The sequence below is a fragment of the Pollicipes pollicipes genome, unplaced genomic scaffold (assembly GCF_011947565.3).
Source record: "Pollicipes pollicipes isolate AB1234 unplaced genomic scaffold, Ppol_2.1 Scaffold_3405;HRSCAF=4002_pilon_pilon_pilon, whole genome shotgun sequence".
Taxonomy (NCBI): domain Eukaryota; kingdom Metazoa; phylum Arthropoda; class Thecostraca; order Pollicipedomorpha; family Pollicipedidae; genus Pollicipes; species Pollicipes pollicipes.
Genome location: NW_023596284.1, coordinates 1 through 21,353, shown reverse-complemented (window position 1 = coordinate 21,353; position 21,353 = coordinate 1). Strand labels below are relative to the sequence as shown.

At 49.4% G+C, this 21,353-nt stretch overlaps 1 protein-coding gene across 2 annotated transcripts; it reads left to right on the top strand.

Moving 5' to 3' along the window:
• Positions 1-545: 545 nt before the first annotated feature.
• LOC119091188 (alpha-(1,3)-fucosyltransferase C-like) lies at positions 546-9,012 on the top strand. 2 transcript variants are annotated; one of them, XM_037213842.1, is made up of 3 exons: positions 546-606; positions 6,258-6,875; positions 7,909-9,012. In XM_037213842.1, the coding sequence occupies exons 1-3, from the start codon at positions 602-604 to the stop codon at positions 8,483-8,485; spliced, it is 1,200 nt and encodes a 399-aa protein (XP_037069737.1). In that variant the 5' UTR covers positions 546-601; the 3' UTR covers positions 8,486-9,012. The 2 variants fall into 2 exon arrangements, with proteins under 2 accessions (XP_037069737.1, XP_037069738.1); XM_037213843.1 differs by lacking the exon at positions 6,258-6,875 and having other exon boundaries at positions 557-606.
• Positions 9,013-21,353: the final 12,341 nt, after the last annotated feature.

Sequence of the window (21,353 nt, the reverse complement as noted above, 5' to 3'; positions counted from 1 at the left end):
ACATCGCACAGGACAGCGGCCGTCAGCGCACAGGACAGCGGAAGGCAGCGCACAGGACAGCGGCCGACAGCGCGCAGGCGCAAAACAACTAAACTCGCACCAAGTATAAACCGTCTCTCTCTTCCGCTATTGCCCTTGTCTCTGCTTCAATCACCAGCTATGTTTAGGCTGTTTTCCGGCAGTCAACGTTCATAGACTGACGTGCAATTTTCAGAACATCGAGGCAAGCCCCCCCCCCCCCCCGCGCGATCATTGTTCCCACGCACCTGCGCTTCCCATCGGACCTATTGGAAAGAATTGATGTTATTGCAACGTCGTTTTCTCCCGTTAGATTTCCAAGATGCACTTCTGTTGCATGTAGCTCCGTACCAATGGCCCTTTTCCTTCCGAATCGGCGGCGACCAGACTTGCTATCTGAGCAGTTTTTACGCCGCACCGTAAACTATGCCCGGCCTGTAGCGTTCACGTCGCCATGCCGCGCATGCGCCGTAGCTACAACAGCGGATCACTGCTTGGTGATACCGAAGCCTTGGTTCAGTCCATTGCTCGCATTCGCCCTGGTTCTGACGCCGGTCACCTCCACCTGTGCTGCACGTGAGCTATGAGGTCAGCGGCTTTTGGATAACGTGGACGCCGCCTAATTTGCATTTGCGTGCTGGGTTTTGTCTTGAAAAAGCTTTTTTAGCACACACTTCACGTTCTGATATGTTTGATAATGTTACTGAACAGGGACATCGTAAATGTAAAATTTGTATTCCAACCAGCTTGCTTATACTCAACGAAAACTTTGGGGATGATCTCGATCCCTTTCCCTATCAGCCTTGGTCAGGCAATGCTATTCACAAAAAGAGATTCAGACACGCATTAAAAAAAAGCTAAAAGTCGTGTGTAATCTAACATACTGATCCTCCTGAGACAACAAAAGTATAAGAGATGGCTGGCCGTATTAGATATCTGCGACATTTCAACCGCAGATAAATAATGCGAATCGTTCAAGAAAAGCACGTGCAATGCACTCACAACTTCGATGCGATTACAGTGCACTTTTTTAATGTTGCCTTGTCCCATAACAACTATTTGATGCAGCGCATACCTCTTAAACACGTGCATAGCTTTTTTCCCATTTTCGGAGCCGATTCAATAGCGGCGCGTACAGCATATAACGACGCTAAAACACATTGCCCCAAGCCGACTGTCCTTCAGTCTTTTCATTTTAAAATTTGATACACATGCGTTATTGGTACCCCGATTTGATATCCAGCTGTCTGTCTAGAAATGGAAATACCCTCTGTACTCTTCCTTTTTCTCCAGTTTCCCTCCTAATGTAGAATTTTCCCCCCTCCCTACGCGATGCAATGACCTGTGCCCGGAACAAGCTTCGATATGCCGATAATGGTTTATACCATCGTTTCTCAACACTCACTGGTGTTGACCACTGCCGGTCTTTAAAGTTCTAGAAGTCTCCCCCACATAAACCTTTCCGCACGCACATATGCATCGATGCATTATTCCCGTCTTTTGGTCTTAAAACTTACCCAGTGTGGCCCAAAGACAAGTTAAAAAAGGATGAAAAGACAGAAATAATTTACCGACACACATGTGAATGGAGAAATGTTGATGTGGGGAGGGGAAATTTGGGGGAATGTGTAGAAGCTTACAGACCAGAAAGCGTAAACAACAGTGGGCGATGAGAAACGCGGATAAAACCCATTCGGGCTTATCGAAGCACGTTCTCGACACAACTCAATGCATCGCGTTGGGGGGGGGGGGGGGTCAGGAGACGATTTAGATTGTGTGACAAACTGGAGACAAAAAAGAATAAGGAGGGAATTTCCCTTTCTTGAACGCCCAGTGGCAGCCTTTTAAACACACAACCGGAAGTACCAAAAGTCAGTGTGCATCGAATTTTAAAATGAAAAGCCTGAACAAAGAGCAATCAGCATGGGAAAATACGTAATGTGGGGTGCGATAGTGGGCGTCGGGTCAGGAAATTTGTACACGTGTACGTTGTCTTGTGTCAGTGTTGTGATGTGCCGCTGGCGTCGCGATTGAATTGGGATTCCGAAATGGGAAAAAAACGACGCGCATGTTTAAGAGGCATGCGCAGTGTGACAAGACAACGTTCAGAAAAAGTGCATCACAATTTTATCGGAGTTGTGAGTGCATTGTACTTGTCCGTTGTCGATGGTCTGCATCATTTATCAGCGGTTGAAATGAAAAAAATGCAGTCATCTATTCTACCTTTGTCGATTGCTTTCGTAGCTCGGCGGGAGCCCAACACCGAGCGCATGGTCATAACATTTATAATAACGTGTTTTACGCGTGCGTCACTGTCATAACGTCTGAAGTACATGTTCAAATTTGCCGTTACATACCATAAAGTATCGCCAGAAAACGTACCAATCTGGAACATTTCGGGCTTCAGATCTGCCAAACGGCACGTTGTTAGGTGATTCCCACAGACAAAAACTCCGCGTTATGAACACACGTAATTGATGTCCGTCAATTCTGCAATGGCTGTCGTGGTGTACGTAAAGAGAGCCAACCAGGTGAATTGAGATGCATGATATACATGACATCTGGCCGCCCCGCAATGCCAGTGTTTTTAATTAAGACGAACATTGCTGACCGGATGACCGCGATGCGAACGTAAATGAACATTACGTACCCGGCTTTCCCGGGCACGTAATTGCTCATTATTGTGACCATCTATGAATTACACTTGTTGGATTTTCCATTGCTGTCATTCCATTGGTTGTTGCTTGTCGCATAAGAGGTACCCCCAAATCTTGAGCGTGACAGTCAACGCCACGGTTCATCGCAACAATGCGCCAAAACAGCCGCGATGCCAAACTATGCACTTTTACCGGCATGAATTACCGCCGAAAGTTATGGTGCGGGAAGGCCACAACCTGGTTTATGCATGTGTTTGACGGTAATCGGCTAGCGGCACCTCCCGGCGGCGCGGGCACCATGAGCGGGTGGGGGGGGGGGGGGGGGGAGCACAGTTATGTGGCAGGGGCAGTGAGCCGAGTCGGGCCCTCGGCACAGACGGCCACGGCACGTGAAGCGCCTCGCCAGCCAAAACGGCGTTGGCCACTGCAAGTAACGCCAGGGGGCGGGCGCCGCGCGCGCGTACGATTTGATGCCTGAAAGCGTTCAACGGTACTTATTTCAAATGCATCATCATTTTCCAGCACTTGTTGGCCGCAGCCTTATATTAACCACCAGATCGACGCTGCACTACCTATGGAGACTGCGACGCCTAGCGTCGAGGTTTTCGTTGCTGAGACATGCGATCTCGCATGGTCAAGGATACGTTACATAATTAGTTCCACGAATCGATTCTGCCTGAATGTTGAAAATATCCAGACAAACATGCTTGGCCATGTTAATGCAAATTGTTGACCCATTTTGCTCTTCAACCCACATTCGCGGGATTCTTGCTGTCTCTGTACAGCCCAGATGAAAATTCTGACGAAGTTTCTGGGTCCCAGCGTCTTAAAAAGAGTTCATTGGACCATTTCAAAGTAAAGAGCGCCGGCGATTTATTTCATGCAGTCATTTAAGGCATGATATTTTTCAGTTTATTGAATACATGTTTAGGACAGAACATATGTACATATAAATATATACATATAGTCATATACGTGAAAACGTGCCCCCCATCAATAAATAAGCCATATCAGGTGATTTTTGGGGATGCCCTTTTACTTTCAGGGGGCCTCTTTAGCAACCCTGTGTCCCCCTTGTCAAAGCTCTGGCTGCGGCTCTGCTACTATGTGTTGTCATATGTCGTAGCACATTTTGAACATAGCTGCAAGTGTGTGGTAAAAAATTTGCGGTCCTCTGAAAGCTATTACTAAGCCGATTGATCAACACTTTCGACCCGCCAAGCGTTTATATTTTCCTAGAATATTTTCTAGAGTATATATTTTCTAGAGTACAGAAAGGGACTATCAACTCGTGGTTAACTTCGGTAGACAACCTCGTAGATCAAGGGCGAAATGCTACAAAAGCAAACAAGCTGACCGGTGTATTACCAACTTTGCCAAGACAGCTTTAGTAATTATTCAAGAAATACATCGTTTGCTTCTTCATGCGACCAAACGGTGTACAGTAAAAATAAACATCCTCCAGCAAATTGTTATTGGAACACAAGGTCATTGTGAGTCTGCTGTATCGAGCACGTCAAAAGTAATTCCCCTGCCGACTTGTTTAAGCTGGATCTAACGTGCTCCAGCACACTGTAAAACATCAGCGGCTTCCCTCATTTTTCCAGCGGTAGGAACCGTCTGACCATGGCGGCAGCACTGGCCACTGGAGCGCAGAGGTATTCCGGATTCGTATTTCCCCAACCTGCAGCCACCGCCTCCTCCGGCACTGAAGCTTTCGCCTCCACCGTCATCTCCGCATCCACCCACGCATCCACCGTCAACACCGAGAGCTGAAAACGCAAAACACAGGCTTTGATATCATGCAAATGTTCGGATTTTAAGATATTTGTGACGTTGTTCCCTGGGACAACACGCTGACCCGTTATGATCCGCCGTAACCGCACTCAGACAAGCGCGCCTTGTTTCGCGAGATTGAAACATGCTGTTGCATGTAGTGTCATGTACTGCATGTACATGTACTGTCATGCAGTGTCTGTACCTTGGTCGAGGCTGCTGATCTAATTTTACCCCAAAAATCATATGTCCAGGCTACCTCTTTTCGGTAGATGTGTGAATGAAAAAGACAGAGTTAAAATATGTGCAGATGGATGTAGAGGGTAAGCATTTCGCATCGAGGGTTCCGGTTTGCGGGTTTATTGCGGTTAGGGTTGTAGCTCCATTCTGGTCACGGTTTCGTGACATTACGTAATTACATTTACATTTATATTTACATGGTAACATTACGTGCGATAGCTAGGTTGATCTACCAGGGTAGACCACTGAAAGCGTTCCCGTGCCCGACCGGCGCATGATGAAGGTCTCGAGCTGTATAAGTTGAGTGCTGCGCCTGATATACCCCTTTCTTGCATTATAGTGTGTTGCGGTCTGCTCTAAGTTTGATTAACAGCATTTGGGAGGGAAACAGTGAATGGTGTCAGCTAGGAATATTAACGCGGATCCACCTTGAGGTCCGGGGTGGTGGATTGGAGCAAAACTATGCATATCTCAGGATCTAAGGTATCGATACCTGTGCCAAAACTACACTTTTTGACAATAGGTGGATCTGAATGATCAATTCATGAATGCTGCTCAGATCTACGGCATTGTGCCATCAGAAATGATAAAAATATCCATGCCATGCTTAATTCCTTAGGGCAGTGTTAATAGTGAAAAGTCACTGCATGAACTGATTATCGTGTCACTGTGCCGAAACACATTCCAAATCGCCTCATTCTCATTTGACTACCGAATTGCTTTTTGTGCATTCGTTGTTATGACCTTGTAATCAACATATTGATGCCTCAAGCATCTACCCTTCTGGTTGGGTTCTAGCCATATCGAACCACATCCAACACAAACCGCCCCATGTACACGTCGCATGTAATGGTCAAGATTTGCGTTGTTCCTTACTACTTTATATCCTTCGCCGCTGTTCTTGTTGCTGATTGTGCACGCCGGATTCTGCAGTGTGAATTTGTTCATTTGTGGTTTTCATATGGTACAGTCCATAATGTTTAGCGTGTCCACAGTGCATAATGCCCACAATTCATGTCATCCATAGTTCATGTTATCCATAGTTGATGTTGCTCAGAGCTTATAATGGCCTCAAATCACAAGGATAGTGGACATGATAAACTGCGGACATTTTGAACGTTCGCCTATTGTACAGTTCGGGAAGGTTAATTCTTTAAATCATCTCTGATCACGCCATACGCATGTGCTCCAGAGTTGCCCATATGTCCAATGCATACTACCGTCAACACGTGTAGGCTGAAACTAGGAAACACCAAACGCCATGGAAACAACCACAACTTGTCTCACTTCCCCCGCTCGTCACCAGCCTTATCCCAAGTACTGGGTGGAAAGAAAAATATGCCCTGATTTTAAGTGGGCATGACGGAGTCCACTGCCAAATAGCCTCCATCTTTTGCCCCTCGCTCGACAGCATGAGCCATTGAGTTTAAGCTAGTGTGCCAGACATTCGTCTGGCACCGTAAGCAGCTCAGAATGGAGCCGATGACAAAACTTGCCAATGCGTGTTGGGCAACGAGGTTCAACGTTGTGATGCGTTGTTTTGACTGACATTGCGTCACTTTTCAGATGCACATTTGGAGGATCGCGGAAGTCAATGGAAAAGTTATGTTCAAACAAAAAACTCATTTTCTGTACTATTGCGCTCTTTCTGACTACATATACATTCGTTGGAAACCCCTGGAAACAAGTGTTCAGCCATGAGCCGCTCTTTGCGCTCGGCACCAGGCTGGTTCGAAATGATACCGAAATGGAGACATCCATGGTCAGCCATCCGTTACGGAAGCCTATTTCGTCTAACCACACTGGGGTCAACATACTCCTCTATTGGACACATTATCAGGACAGACCTGTCTTCTATAATGGATTAGGCCAGAAGCCTTTCAGTGGCTGCCCGGTGAAGAACTGCCTTACGACCGCAAACAGATCCTTGCTTCGTCAAGCTCGTGCTGTCCTGTTCAATGGATTTTACATGAACGCGACAGATCTTCCTGAACACAGACGGCAAGATCAGCAATTTGTTTTCTATATGATGGAATCCCCAATGCGAAAGGTGAACCTTTTAAATTCGCTGGACTACTTCTTCAACATAACAATGACTTATCACCGTCACGCGGATGTCTTCTCTCCATACGGCACAACAGTGGCTGGGAAACAAACAGGGGAGCTGCCAGAGTTCTCCAAGAGGTAATCTATCCAACCAACTCCTTGTCCTGTCTGTTTCTCGTGATACCTTCTTAATTTTTTGTGATACCTTCGGCCAGTCGTACTGTAATTCTGTAATCATGTTGCCATTTTGTCAAGCACAGTACATTGAGATCGTGATATGTGTGCATCACAACACTGTTGTGATGCTGCGTACCGCATTAGCAAGTTTTGCGCTATTGTGCGGTGCATCCATGGTCATGGAATGACAGACGCTTATGGCATCTTTTGTGCACTGATCCCCTGTGTTCTTTCAACAAAGGCGAAAGCTATGCTGTGCCATACTATGTCGTGTGTTTGTGTGTCGTGTGTTTGTGTATATACATATATATATATATATATATATATATATGTATTGCCTTTTTGTATTTTAGCAGATATCCCAAAAGTAACAAGTAATAGACGCCACTTTAATGAAAAGGTGACCGAAGTGTCTATCGTTGTGTTGCATCGTGCATCGACCCTCGTCTCGAATTCTATTGCATCACCTAAACTACCCATAACATTTGCTACTGTGGTCACAATGTTGCATCGAGAGGCTCACAAAAGGTCATTTTCTTGAAGAGTGTAATTTTTCATGACACATTTGATGAACCGTGTGATGTGTGTGCTTACAATCACATTTACACAATGACACATTTACGCAATCACAGTTATACAAGTATATATATATATATATATATATATATATATATATATATATATATATCTGTGTGTGTATGTGTGTGTGTGTGTTAAACTGAGCTGAGCTATAAAGCTAGGAGAGAGAGAGAGTGAGAGAGAGAGAGGGGGAGGAACTTCCAATGAATTTTCGAAGAATAGCAAAGAAGTACAAAAACACTGGCGACTGGCTCCTTCTTCAGTGCAAGACTTGTGCGAGCCAGCTGATTCCGTAGCAAGCTTCTGCAATTCGAAGCATGCCACCATTTCATTTCAGTTCGCAATGTCTCCTGAACTTTGTTTAGTCTGTAGTCCATACACAAACGTCCAGCAATCAATGTTCGTGTACCGACAGAGTCCGCGCAGCTGCCTGGGTGGTGTCGCACTGCAGCACCCACTCCAAGAGGGAGGAATACGTCCAGAAGCTCGCACGGCATCTTGTCGTGGACATCTACGGCAGATGCGGAACGCTTAAGTGCCCCAGCGACCAAGGCGGTGGAAGGAACGCGGAGGCCTGCTACCGAACTCTTGCTGCGTCGCACTTCTTCTACCTGTCATTTGAGAACAGCCTGTGCGAAGACTACATTACAGAAAAGTTCTGGCACGCTCTGCGGGCGGGTATAGTGCCGGTGGTGCGTGGAGCGTCGCCCGAGTCCTACCGTCGCGTGGCCCCACCCAACTCCTTCATTCACGTGCAGGATTTTGCCAGCGTGCAGCTGCTGGCAACCTATCTCACATCTCTCATGGAGAACCGCACCGCGTATGAAAGCTACTTCGCATGGCGCAACAGCTACCGGGTTGGTTGGTACCCGGCTTTCTGCCACCTATGTGCCTACGTCAGTCGGAAACAGCCAACCAAGTCAGTCAAAATTTCCGAGGTGTGGGGAATAGATCGCAGTTGCGTCAGACCCGATGTTACTGACAAGGAATAAGGCATGGAGTTCTCTGCACTCTCCGTGTCTGTTCTGAAATGTTCTCGTAAAGGAAACGCTCAACATTTGAAGATATGAAGTAAGCAAGTGGTGGAATAAACTCACTTACATCTATTTGTATACTTTTGAGCGGAACAGTCAGTTTTAGTTGCTTATGTAATTTCTGGGAACAAATCTCACGCGAAGCAGTGCTTGTGTGTATGCCGTGATCCCTACCATCTGATCGCGCAATGTCTGGCTAACGGCAGATTTTGGTGGCGAGAGCTTAACGTGTCGCAATGCTCGACAGGGTCGGACCTGTTTTCTGACGTGATCTGACCCTTAACGCAATCGCTGCCATTGCCATAGGAATCTTGCATAGCTTGCACAACATATCTAAGAGTCAGTGGACTGTCATTGTGTGTGAAATCCGTGCTCAAGTCACCAGATATAAGCAGCTCGACAATGGGGTATGTATTCACGTTGCAGCACATTCCAATGTACCTTGTATTTCATCAAAGGATAAAATACATGCCTGTCGTATTGTCTTAAAACATTCCAAGGTACAGGAAGGTTCATTCATTCAACGAAAAGCATATACATCTCACATCCATTAAAAACGCATCTTCATGTCCCCATGGCATGTAAAAACCCTGGCTAACCGTGCCAGCAAAACACGAGTGGTTGGCAACCCTCACGTAGTGTGGCAGGAGGTTGTAGTCGACAGCAGCCTGTCCTGTCAACGTTTGTGTTGAGCATAGCTGCCAGTGCTGATGGCTGCCCCGTTGTAATCATCTCATGAAGAAGGATTACTTTGTGGTAGCACGCCAGCCGCCTCACATTCATAGCTTGGTTTTGTTTTATCACGTCGGAAATCTGCTTAAATTTCCGATGGCCTGACTATACTCTCGCGCAAAAAAGTTGACTTCTTAGAAAATTTAGCATGAATATGCATATTGACTTCGAATGCCGCATGGTCCGCACCGCATGGGATGGTAGGATTTCAACACCGTTCCTACAGCGTCATGGATGCCTCGGCTGCCTTGAATTGGTTTGTAAGTAATAGCATGCACATCGGGGGCGTGTAGCTCAGAAACTAGAGGATTTTGTCCTTTACACCGCCATCACCTTCATTTAGCTGTATGTGCAATATGATGGCGATCAAAAACGTTTTATCTCACGCCTGTCCACCGATCAGTATGCCAAGCTTGAGGTGTAACGGGCAGTGTAAGAGGCCTGCACCAGCGATGCTCGGCCTCTTTTGCCTCAAAGCCGTTGCTCCTCTCAGCAGCAGTAAGTTCTAAATAAATCCTCGGCATGTGTCGCTCCAGCGTCCTACGTTTACCTTTGAAAGTTCAGCTCAAGTCTCCACAAACAAGTTTTCCTAAATCGACAGGGCTATTTAAAGGGAATGTTCCACATTCGTTTGGCGTTTTGAACTGAAATAGCCGTCATGAAGACATTTTGATGCAGTTCACGGATATTCACTTTTTAAGACCCAAAACGCTCTGGATCCTGAGTTACATGCCCGCAGATTACGAAAGGTTTTATTTAGAGCCGTTTTCAAAATCGCCTTCTGATTGGGGACGCCATAGAAGCGTCATTAGATCCTCGTGATATTACAGGCTGCTTTTCGTTTATGGTCAAAACAGCATGGCCGCTGATACATTCGCAAAGGCGATAGTGCTGCACATGTGGTACATTCCGCGGAAGATGATAGGCTGTTAGTGAGATTTTACTGCTGAATGCGTGTCGCGAACACAAGCGTGAACAACTTCGGGTCGTGCGATACTCGTGAACGGATCATTTTTCCATATTTCTAGGCCACAGGTCAATGTTATAGAAAAGAATGCCACTGTCTGCAAAAAAAGTACGGCACCCATCAAATGGGCACTCTCCCGAAGTTATGAAAAAGAAGACGCGACGGCAAATCTGTCTTTTTTCTCCTGCTGGCGTGTTTTCTTCTTCTACTACCGTATCTCTTGCAGACAGCTCGGCTGGCGCCTTGTGTACCGGAGCACAGACCGTTGCACGGGTTTATGGATTAGCAAGGCATTGTGAAATTAGGGAAACATTACAGTAATTTTAGATACATATATTTCTCTGTTTCTCACATATGGTACGACAAATTTAAATCTTGAACAAACAATTGGGTTTTACAAGAAAAACCTCTTGACCGGCATTACCATGAGCCCACGTTGATACTTTGTTTCGAATGGAAGTCACGGTAAGTCCGGTGTTGTGGCTGATGATCTGTGCGGAAATTGTGAGAAAACATACATTACGTACATTTTCATACTTCGTCATCCCGCGCGGAACCCGTCCGAGACCGGTGGTACCGCGCGCACGGAGCGTGAAACAGCGGACCAGCCGGCCATGGTCCAGAGCTCCCCCCACGAACAAACATGTCCATCAGGCCGGGAGAAGAATGCGGCTCGGCTCGACGCTTCAGCCGATCAGCTCACATCGTCAAAACAACGCCACGTGCTTCCCGCGGAACAACCAGGACGGCGGCCCCATCTGTCAAAATTGTCCATCACGCCAACAAAAATGTGGGCGAGAGCAGGCGACCGGCGACGCAACATGTGCACAGGAATGTGCAGATAACATGTTGTTAGGATGTTTGCTGCTTCGCCCCAGCAAGCCCTGCCGCGCCGGCCCGCCGTCGCCCCAGATGCCATCAGAAGAGCCACGCCAAGTGTGAACTGGGCAGATGGGGACGCACAGGGCCCGCCCGAGCCAAGAGCGGGTGGGCCTTGCGCCATCGTCAGCGACACCACGCCCGAGATCTGGCCCAGCCACGCGAGAAGACGAGGGCGGGCCGACCCGGTAAAGAGACGTCGAAAATCGATAAAACATCGTGGAAGGGGCTCCGGAGACCGTCAGTGCCAGGGAGTGCGCCCAACGCCTGCAGCCACACCTCGAGGTCGACTCTCCAAGCTCCAGCTCGCGGCACCCGACTGCGATATCAGGCACGGCGGGCGACGGTCACCGGCGACAGCACGCACGACCTGAGTGCCTGGGCTGTTGTCCACCCTCCCACGGGACCATGGATGGCTGGCGCTCCGGCGTGCCCTTTTTTCCATTCCCACCGGGCGCGCGCAGGCCACGGCGATTAGTCCCCTCCCGAAGAGTGGGCGAAAAGGGGGTGGGGGTGGGTGTAATTTTTGTTGTACATACAGGCGACGGCTTGCGTTTCGATGGTTTAGCGTGGGGGAGAGGCTCGAAAGGGATTGGTCCAGGCGGTGGGAGGGCCCTCGTGCCCGGTGTTGGACGGCGCTGTGTCCGGAGCCGTGGACGCACGCTTGGGTGCGACGGCTCGCTCGTTAGCCGGCTCCGAAGCTGTAGATGGCGGTGCCTTGGTGTGGATGGACCGGGCAGTCCAGTGCTAGCGGCCCGCCGGCAAGTGAGCACCACGGCGTGGCTACGGCAGGGTCGAGGGGCCAGACGACTGCAGCCCTGCTTTTACGCAGATATATGTTTGTGGGTAGCGCGGCTCAAAGCAAGATGTCGCTCCTTTTTTTCGAAGACAGCTGACTCGTGTTACTGTTTCCCATTAGAATCCAGGCCCGACGGCATAAAAGAGGCATAGGTCATGGTATGATCTAGGACCAGTGGGCACCGCCCGGCATGCCGGATTATGGACGGCGGTGGCGGGGTCTATCCGTGGTGTTCCCGCCTTGGGACGGAACAGGACACGGCCTGCTCTGTTCCGACGTGGTGTACGCCAGGCCTTATGGGCGTTTGATGACGGGATGTTCGGGACGGATAGAGACCCCGCCATCGACGCCCGTAGGAAGTGCGGCGAGGAACCAGGTCGCCGGACAGGCCGGTCAGGCCGAGCCTCCAGAGCACGCCAGCTGATGAGGCCGTAAGGCGTGAACGCGGGTTACTCCGGGCACTCGTCGTCTGCCAAGGGGCTCCACCGTCCCATCGGGGGCGCTGTCTACCTCCAGGCCTCTGAGGGCCGCGCCGTGGGGCGGTGCCTCGCAAAGGTCGCTCCGGCAGGCGGGAGGTCAGGGCGCGGAAGCGCCGGAGGCGACGTTTCCGTGCTGGACGAGGCGATACCTAAGGCGCGTGCGCGGCAGCGGAAAGCTGCGAGCGCTGGGCGTGACCGAGCGAATGGTGGGCCGCCCATCGTGAATGGAGCACGGGGAGTGTCGTCCAAACAGGGAGCCGTCACCCTGGAGGTCAGGTGAGGGAACGAGTCACCGTCCATTTTCGGATACACGTTAAACAGGGCTTAAACGTGGTTTTCTCGAAGGTTTGAAATGCGATAAAAAACCTAACTTATCGAGGACCCACGCAGACGAGCCAATTGCAATGCCAAGGCGCTGGAAGAAGGGCGGGTGGGGGGTCCCATCCGTGTGGAAGCCAAGGAGAGTGGGTTGACGTGGGTGACAGCTTATGTGTGTGCTTGGAGGAAGTGTGATGGGGCGCCGATTGCGTGGAGTCTCCGTGGATTAGTTAACGCCGGGAGGGGGGTGGGGGGCTCCCATGGTTATGATCCAGCAGGCCCTCGCCAATATAATTCGCCATTGCGTTGCCGTGTTTAAGGGCGCACACCCATGGGCGGGGAGACAGCCGTTCACGGTGCCTGATCGGGCCCACCATCTCGCCAATGCCCCGGTCGCCCGCTTCATCTTAGCTCCGTAGTCCACATAAGTGTGTTGATGTCGGGTGTACCGAAGTCACAACGTGCCGAGTCGTGCACTAATATCATCTGGCTCGTATGCTGACCAACGGGGTCCTCATCATAAATTCGCTCTTGCGGGGAGGCGTGGCAGCGGCAGCCGGCGGCGCACAACATTTAGCGACGCCGGCAGCAGCACACGTCGCTCACCGTAGAACTCCCTCCACCCCTACACTGTCGGAGGGTGAGCTGAGCAAAAATGGTGATATCGGCCGATGCAATATTTAAATGGCCGGTTAATAGTGCCATCGGACTCCTCCCATTCGGTCAAAAGATTCGACACCCTTTTGCCGTGGCCCCATGTGCCGACGTACACTCAGCTAGTCGGCGGCCATTGATATTGATCTCGGGTACTTTCCACTGGCTCGGAGGGTCGTGTGCTGTTTCTGAGCCCATAAGAAGTAGGGCACCAAGCCACTTGACTATCAGGGGCACTTAACATTGATCCAGGTCTCTTTTCATTTGATCTCGTTTGCGAAGTACCCCTCACTCCCATCGGGGCCATTTATTTTAACCTGCCCGGACAATCTTGACCGCACAGACATAAGTTCACGCACAGTGGTCATGGATGATACCCCTTTGCTCACAGGGCCTTGCGCTCTGACCGGGGCTCTATGTGTCAACCTGCCGGGGCACTCCCGATCGTTGAAGAGCCAATAACGTTGGTCTTGGCTCTTCTCGCTTCCTCTGAGACCCTATACTTCTTGACGGAAGCCCCATTATTGGCCCTCCGCGGCATCCATGATCGCTCAGGTTCCGTCCCCATTGACCTTGGTGCCCCAGCCTTAAAGCAAGGGTGGGATATGCTCCGACGAGTTTTACGTGCGTCTATTGAACATAACTTTACTTGTCGCCCGCGCCGTATGTGCCATTTCCCTTGGTTATTTAATTTGCGGCACTTATACGGCGTTCGCATCACGTTTTAAGCATTTTGAACGCCAGGATGTTTCTATCCCTTATAACAGACAAAGCAAAAGCTCCGCATGAGTCATCAGCCATCGGCTGATCTTATCGGCCGGCAGGCTAGCCGTGGTTAGGCTAGGGATGAAGTTATTGCTTCATTTCGATGGCACTTAGCAGCGAACTTTAATGTATTTTGCTATTTTCCAAAACACCTAGTTTCAATATGACAAGAATCACTATGATCTGGAGAAAACTGATAAACTCAATGCATGTGGCTATGAAGCACGCCTAGTTTGTTTGGGGCCACACACAGTAAGATGAGTTCCCACATCAAAAATAGCATGCTAAGCATATCCGGATTTAAAGGCCATAATGTGAGGAGGGGTCTTAAACTCTGGGATGGCGCACAATATTGCGTCCCCCCCGTCCCTCCACACACTCACGAAATCCTGTATCCGCCCCTGTGTATTGCCGCATTCCGTGTGCGTAGTCCCAACTTTCATCTATGCGACTATAACCGTCTTGCGCTAACTGTCACTTCCCAGTCCATCCACTAGATGGCACTATTCCTACCACACGGGATGAGTGCGCGACCGACACAGGCATACAAGGCAAGATACGACAGCTGAGTGGAGTGGTCCGCTTGCTGGCACGTTAAGCCAGCCGCCATATTTGGTAAATGCAAGAAACATAGGCTCGCGCTGACAGATATATCGCAAGGCACGGGGCGAGGAGGTCGCTGTGTCATACCGTGGAAGCAAAAATTAAAGCTAGAATCGACTTATAAGGTCTAAACGAGGTAGAGTCGGGTGTCAAAGATCCTGAAACATCCACGTATCGTACTGGACTCCTCAATGCGTTACCCGTATGGAGAAAACCCCGCCGCCAATCTCCACGACCGTTGCCTGCGTGGACGACCCGCCGTGCCCACACCGAGCGATGGCGGAGCCGCTAACTTCCTGTCTACCTGATGCTCTAAAACTCTGCGGGAGTCGGCTGCGCTCGCATCCGATGTGCACGGGCGACATCCGTTCGGTAGGGCTGAGGAGAATACCGTAATTCCCACACCAGTAAGCCTTTCCATAAAACCCTCTATCGTACTCCACGGTCCCACAGTATCTTTCTTAGACTCCATCCAAACCGGCGATAACAACATTCCATGATTTTTAGTCGGTCGCTCACTTCAGTGACGACAAATCAGCGCACTTTCTACGGCCTGGCCAGTCGGTCGATTTGCTATCTTTGCTAGCAGGCTATCAGTATACCAAACTAGACAGTAGAAAATACTAAAAACAATCTAGATATGGTGATCCATTCGGTCGCTAGGATTTTGAAATATGTCCTTGTCCTACCTTGGTTTTGTAAAAAATTATTATAAGATCCACTCCGATCCTTCAACGAACCCACAGCCGGGCTTTTTCGATCTGTTTAATGCTCTAGTGCGGAGAACCGTAGCTGCCAAGTGAGGGGCACAGCACGGGGCGCTGCATTCTTCTGGACCGGGTGCTGCGTTCTCTGTGATTGGCAACGGACCAGGTGCTTCATCCTTGTGAAGAGCATTGGACTGTGTGATTCCTATGGAATCGTTCATTTTTATGCAACAACAGAGCATTAGACGACACCATGCGTCTCTAATATGCTTTTTAGACAACACATTAATTGAATGAACAAATTAAACTAGCCAAAGGTCAGGTATGAAGGCCAGACCAAGGTAAAAACCAACGTGTTGCTCTGGTATATAGCTTGCTGTATTGGGTAATTTCTGGCGCCAATTTCGAATTTATTCATAACAGGAACCGTATTATACATCTTTGATGGACTTATAAAAGGTCTGAGCAAGTCACTGACTTAAAATGACTCAGGTCAGTATTTTGTTTTGAGGAGCATGCTACCTGGCGTAATCCTTATCGCTTATTCAAATTGCAAAACTCAAAGCAGTCTGGTATAATTTTGGTTACCATGACCTTCGAAAAGTTAAACAAGGTCATTGAACACGAATGAGCATGTGGCCTTTTGCTTATAAGGCGTGTTTAGGTTCTAGGGGCACATGGGAGACCGGCCTGGAGTTTGGCCGTGTTTGACCTCATTGACCCGAAGTTCATGACCTAGGAGCATCAACATTTGGCGCAAATGCATTCACGTACAGGCCAAAACACCCTGTGAATTTTTTGTCTCCAGCGTTCTTAGTTCTTGAGATCTCAGAGGGTCGAATGGACCCCACCCGAGCGAAGGTTGTCTAACCGGCCAACCGGGCGCGCCTTAAATGCGTCATTACGGCAAAAATCATAACCAATCATCAAGGTTAGCGTTGCGAAGTGTGTAAGGCGGAAGGATTGTGAGGAAGTTCTACGTGTAGGTTAATCTGAATGTGACATTCGTCGGTAAATAGTGCGAAGTGTGCATGGAAGCTGGCTACATAACTTGGTGGAAACATACGGATAAGGCATACCCAGTTTTACCCAGGTGCATGTGCAACAATATGTGTTGTGTGTATGGCTGTGGAGTGGCATGCATATGATTAAACACATCTATATTCTGAGCTTTTGCTTTGCATGTGCAGTGTGCTTCAGATTTCCTTGAATTGCAATAAACGGAATATCGTGTGGAAACATTCAGTTCACTGCAATTGGCACAGTTGAATTCCAACAACAGGGTACGACAGCATTGTGAAATGTATTTATTTTATGTTTGAAAGGCACTGAAACAGCCATGCGTGAACACGCTTCAAAAAAATGAGTTGTGAAACATCACCCATACATGCAGTAAATAACGGAGCCATACTCCACGAATAATTTCATCCACAGTCCACAACACCAAACAGCAAGTATCCCCCCAGTGCCTTCCACGACCACCGTGCAGCATCTGCCAAGTAACCAGCTATCTTCGATTGCCAGGCTTCTGCTGACGCGGCAACGTTTGCGTGCATAAACAGGACTCCGTCCATGCCCATGCACAGTGGTTTAACATAGCGGCACTGAACCCCATAACGTCACTCGTCGGCGTAAGCGGGCGAATTCGGCTACAGCAGTCCTCTATCGGGAAATATCCGAACCAAGAGGTTAAGGGTTGCCAAGAAGTGGGACAGCATCCCAACCTTTGGATCTCCCGTAAGCTAAACGTTGAGCTTCTAGTTCCCGCGATTTTGATGCTGGACGTTTGGATGTCCTGATTCTGCTCTGTTCAGAGATGTTGGACAATTTCCTGGTGTCATGAACGCTGAATGGTGCGATTCTGAACGTTTTGATCTTGGGACGTCATGTGCTCGGGACGTTTCAATAAGCATTCGTACCTAATACGTTATTTACCCGCGGGCCTCACGACAAGTTTTCTTGCAAACTGATGGATAATATTGTCAACAGCTCATCGAAATTGTTCTTATTGTCGGAAGCACAAGAGGAGACGGGATGCCCTGTTTGTAGAAATTATTTCAACAGGAATTAGTACTTACTATATGTCTTAGGTACAACCATAAACAGCTACTCAGCCGGTAAAGTTAAATACAAGAGGTCATAAAGCTCAGTAAGGAAAGTGAAAGACATCATCAAAAGTAAAAAAGCTGGGGAGCACTGAAACCAACTAGACCATAAATTATGCCCTGAAAGGGAACCATGTGGTCTGATTGGCGCATCCCACTGGCACATTCGCTCATTACAATAACGCGGCACTGGTGAACAGCGCGATTGTGGTACTTGCTAGCAGCCTATCATCTTCCGCGTATTTTATCATACGTGCCGCGTCATCGTTTTTGCCAATGTATCAGCGGCCATGCTGTTTTGACCATGAGCAGAATACAGCCTGAAGTATGACTGCGATCGCATGTCGTTTCTATGACGTCATTAATGCCAAGGCGACTTTGAAATACACTTCCAACAAACGTTTTCGCGCTTTTGCGTCCATGCAACTCAGGAACCAGAGCATTTCGGTTCTTCAAAAGGACATGACCGTGAACTGCACCAAAAGGTTCTTTAAGATGGTTATTTCATTTCAAAACGCCATACATATGTGCAACATTCCCTTCAGCTCGCCAGGGTTTCTCTTTTACGAAAATGAGGGAATTCGGGACGAAGGAAAATTTCTGGGTTCTGGACCCGCTCCCTGGCTGCGCCTCTGAAAGTTGTTCCGTTGCCAGCCGACTCCGAACTGATGTGGAGTATTTTACCCACTGCCGTGCCGGCCATTGTGCGCATAAGCAGGAAGGAGCGCGGCACCGCTCGTGTGTGGCGCGGGGCAAGTTGTAACCTACACCACAAGGCGTATGGTCCGGAAACCTGTCGCCGGCCGTCACCCGGGCTATAGGCTTCGACATTACTGGAGACGCGGCCGTCTGCCTGGAGATGGAAACAGCCGAACCAAACATCCTGGGTGCCGCAGCCGAGTTATGCGCATGCGCAAGGAAGCGAACATCCCATTCCAGGGCGGGCACGGCGTGGGGCATGATGAACTGTGATCTGACGTGACGTAACGTGACGAGGAGTTTTGCAAAAAGCTGTATTACTATTGCTGCATGCTGTTCGTTCTAACAATCTGAAATGGCCTGCCTATTTGTCTGGGGCGTGTTGAGCTCCCACATGTTACCTATTTAGTTTGAGCCATATAACACGGCATTACTGACGCGGCATTGTTAAAAATGATCGACTCACGATTCAGCTCACGAAATATACGAATATTGTGATGAAGCTCATGACTCAGAGCAGTGTATTTCCGAACGACCAGCTCGGCTCGCGGCTCACCCAAAAAGGCTGGCTGGTGAGCCGATTCAGGATTCAGCTCGAGCCCAGCACAAGTCCGGTAGATGATGATAGTAACTGACAAGGCTCTCTTCACCGTGGTGGTCGAAATGTGGGCTTCGCCGCCACGTCAAAACATCCTGGCACAAGCTGATGTTGCTTCACACGCGCTCAGGTGGGGGATCAAATTGACCCCCCCGAAGGTTTTTCCAAAATGGTTTCCAAACAGGGTGGCATAGCCGCGCCAAATTTTGCATAGCTTTAGACCATTAAATAGCAGATCATTTGGCGTCACAAATTTAGATGTACCTTGTAAGATCGCTGACCTATGGCAGGTCAAAGTCAGACCATGGTATCAGCGAAGGCAAGTTCTAGGAAATCCTTCAGTCTGATCCAACAACGGAGTGTTAGGCGAAGCCATACATCTCTGAGATGCTTTCTGAGGCAACACAGCAGTTGAATGAGCAAATTATGTGAGCCTAAGGTCAGGTATGAAGGTCACGCCAAGGTCAAAACCAACCTGATTTGTTGCTCTAGGGCTTGCTGTACGAGATGGTTTCTGGTGCCTGTTTCGAGTTTATTGATGGCAGGAGCCGCATTATACATCTTTTATGGACTTCTTAGAGGTTGGAATAGGTCACTGACCTAAAATGACCACGTCAACATTTTGTTTTAGGGAAATACTGCCTAGTGTAATATATGTCGCTTAGTGAAATGCAAAACTCAAAGCAATCTTGTATGCTTTTGGTCACCTTGACCTTAAAAAGGTCGAACAAGGCCACTGACCTTGAATGAGGATGTGACCTTTTGCTTAGAAACGTTTATCTAGGTTCTTGGGGCACTTTGGGGGCCAACCCAGAACTTGACCTTGTTTGACCTTTTTGGACCCAAAGGGCATGGCCTAGGAACCTGAAACTTTGACCTAAGTGAGTTGAGGTACAGGCCAACGTACCCTGTAAAATATGGTGTCTGTAGCTTTTTTATTCCCCGAGATATCAGCAAGGGGGTCAAATTGCCCCCCCCCCCCCACCCGAGCGAAGGGTATCTGGCCGGCCACCCGGGCGCGTGTTAAGAGGTGTTAGAATATGTCACGCATCTCTCCTCCCCAAGGTAAGTATTTTCAAGCAATGTGTCATTGATACCTGTATTTCAGGAACGCAGCTGGGTAAACACAGCCGTTTCCACAGCAACTGCCGACAATGACACAAACCAGACGCTCCAAGTACTCGGCCCTGACCAGAGCGATGCGTTTGCTGCCCTGGCGGCGGCCCGCGCGGCGGAGCACCCCGGGCTGCAGTGTAAGGTGTCAAGAGAACACCTGTGTGCTAACCAGTGAATGTTTGCGCAATTTGGCGAGTGCCACTTAGGTGCTGGCATTTTCCTCTTGTCCCAGGCAGGAAACACGGCCGCAGGGACCGTTAGGAGTGCCTGTGACGGGTGTCAAATACAGACGTGACTTTGGCCGCATCGGGTGTACCAGTGAGCCGGAGGCGGGACCCCGGAACAGCAGAACTTCGGCGATAGCGGTGCATCTCATACTTAACACCAATTCGGCCTCACGCCTCTCGTCGAGCTACGTACACTCGCCCCGGCTGCGTGCTACCACGATGGAGCTCAGCCGCTCACAGCGGGACCTCTGGTGACTACCTCCGCCCAAGCGCCACCAATCTGTTCCAGTCCGTCCAGCCCGCAGGTGTTTCAACATTCATCATCGTGCTGTCAGCAATTGCGCCTCAACCGCGGTTTGGAAGACGGCGTCTACCAGTGCTCGCTCCACTATAGCAATATCGCCACAGGTCAAGTCCACTGCGCGCGGAACGGTCCTGTATTACGACCACATCCAACAGAGAATAAACCCTTCCCCGGCGTCTCAGTAAGCCCACACCGAAAACTCCGACCAAGACCTGGCATCATTACCTGGCAAGACCTGGGAACATGGCATCATTCAGCACCCAAATGCCAGTTTCCTGATTCAGTGGTGCGGGCCAAACGGTGGCCGCGTTCTTCGCTGACCTCAAGTCTTTCGCGGTGTCGCGAACTCCGGCATAGACAGGCGCACAGGTCTTATCACTTCTTCCTCTGTGTTTGGATGGCGCTGCCAAGAGCCCATTGTCAGAGGAACAGCGGAAACTCTCGAATCCGTTGAAACAGCCCTCGGGGACTTCTTGTCTGCTTTGTGGCCCTCACTCCGGTCTCTCAGCATGTCCAACCGTCCCAAATGAGATTCGACCCAGCCCACTTCCGATCCGTTCTTGGCCAGTCTCTCACATAACGTACAAAAGGCGTTCCTCGGACAGGAGGATCCCAGCAAAGACCTGATGCTCAGCTAACTGCTCCAGGCCTCTCCAGCTCGATTCTGTCACGCACTCGTTGCAGCGGGAGTCGTCGATTATGACACGGTAGTAACCAAGCTGCTACACCTGCTGGCTGCTGAGACTCTGCTTCACAGCCGGTTTGCTGCAGTCAGGAACAGTTGACGAGGGACCACCCCTGACGACATCCTGCAAAAACTGGGGGGGGGGGGCAAAGTCTAGCATAAAATATGACAGCAACGGCGCACATTTCA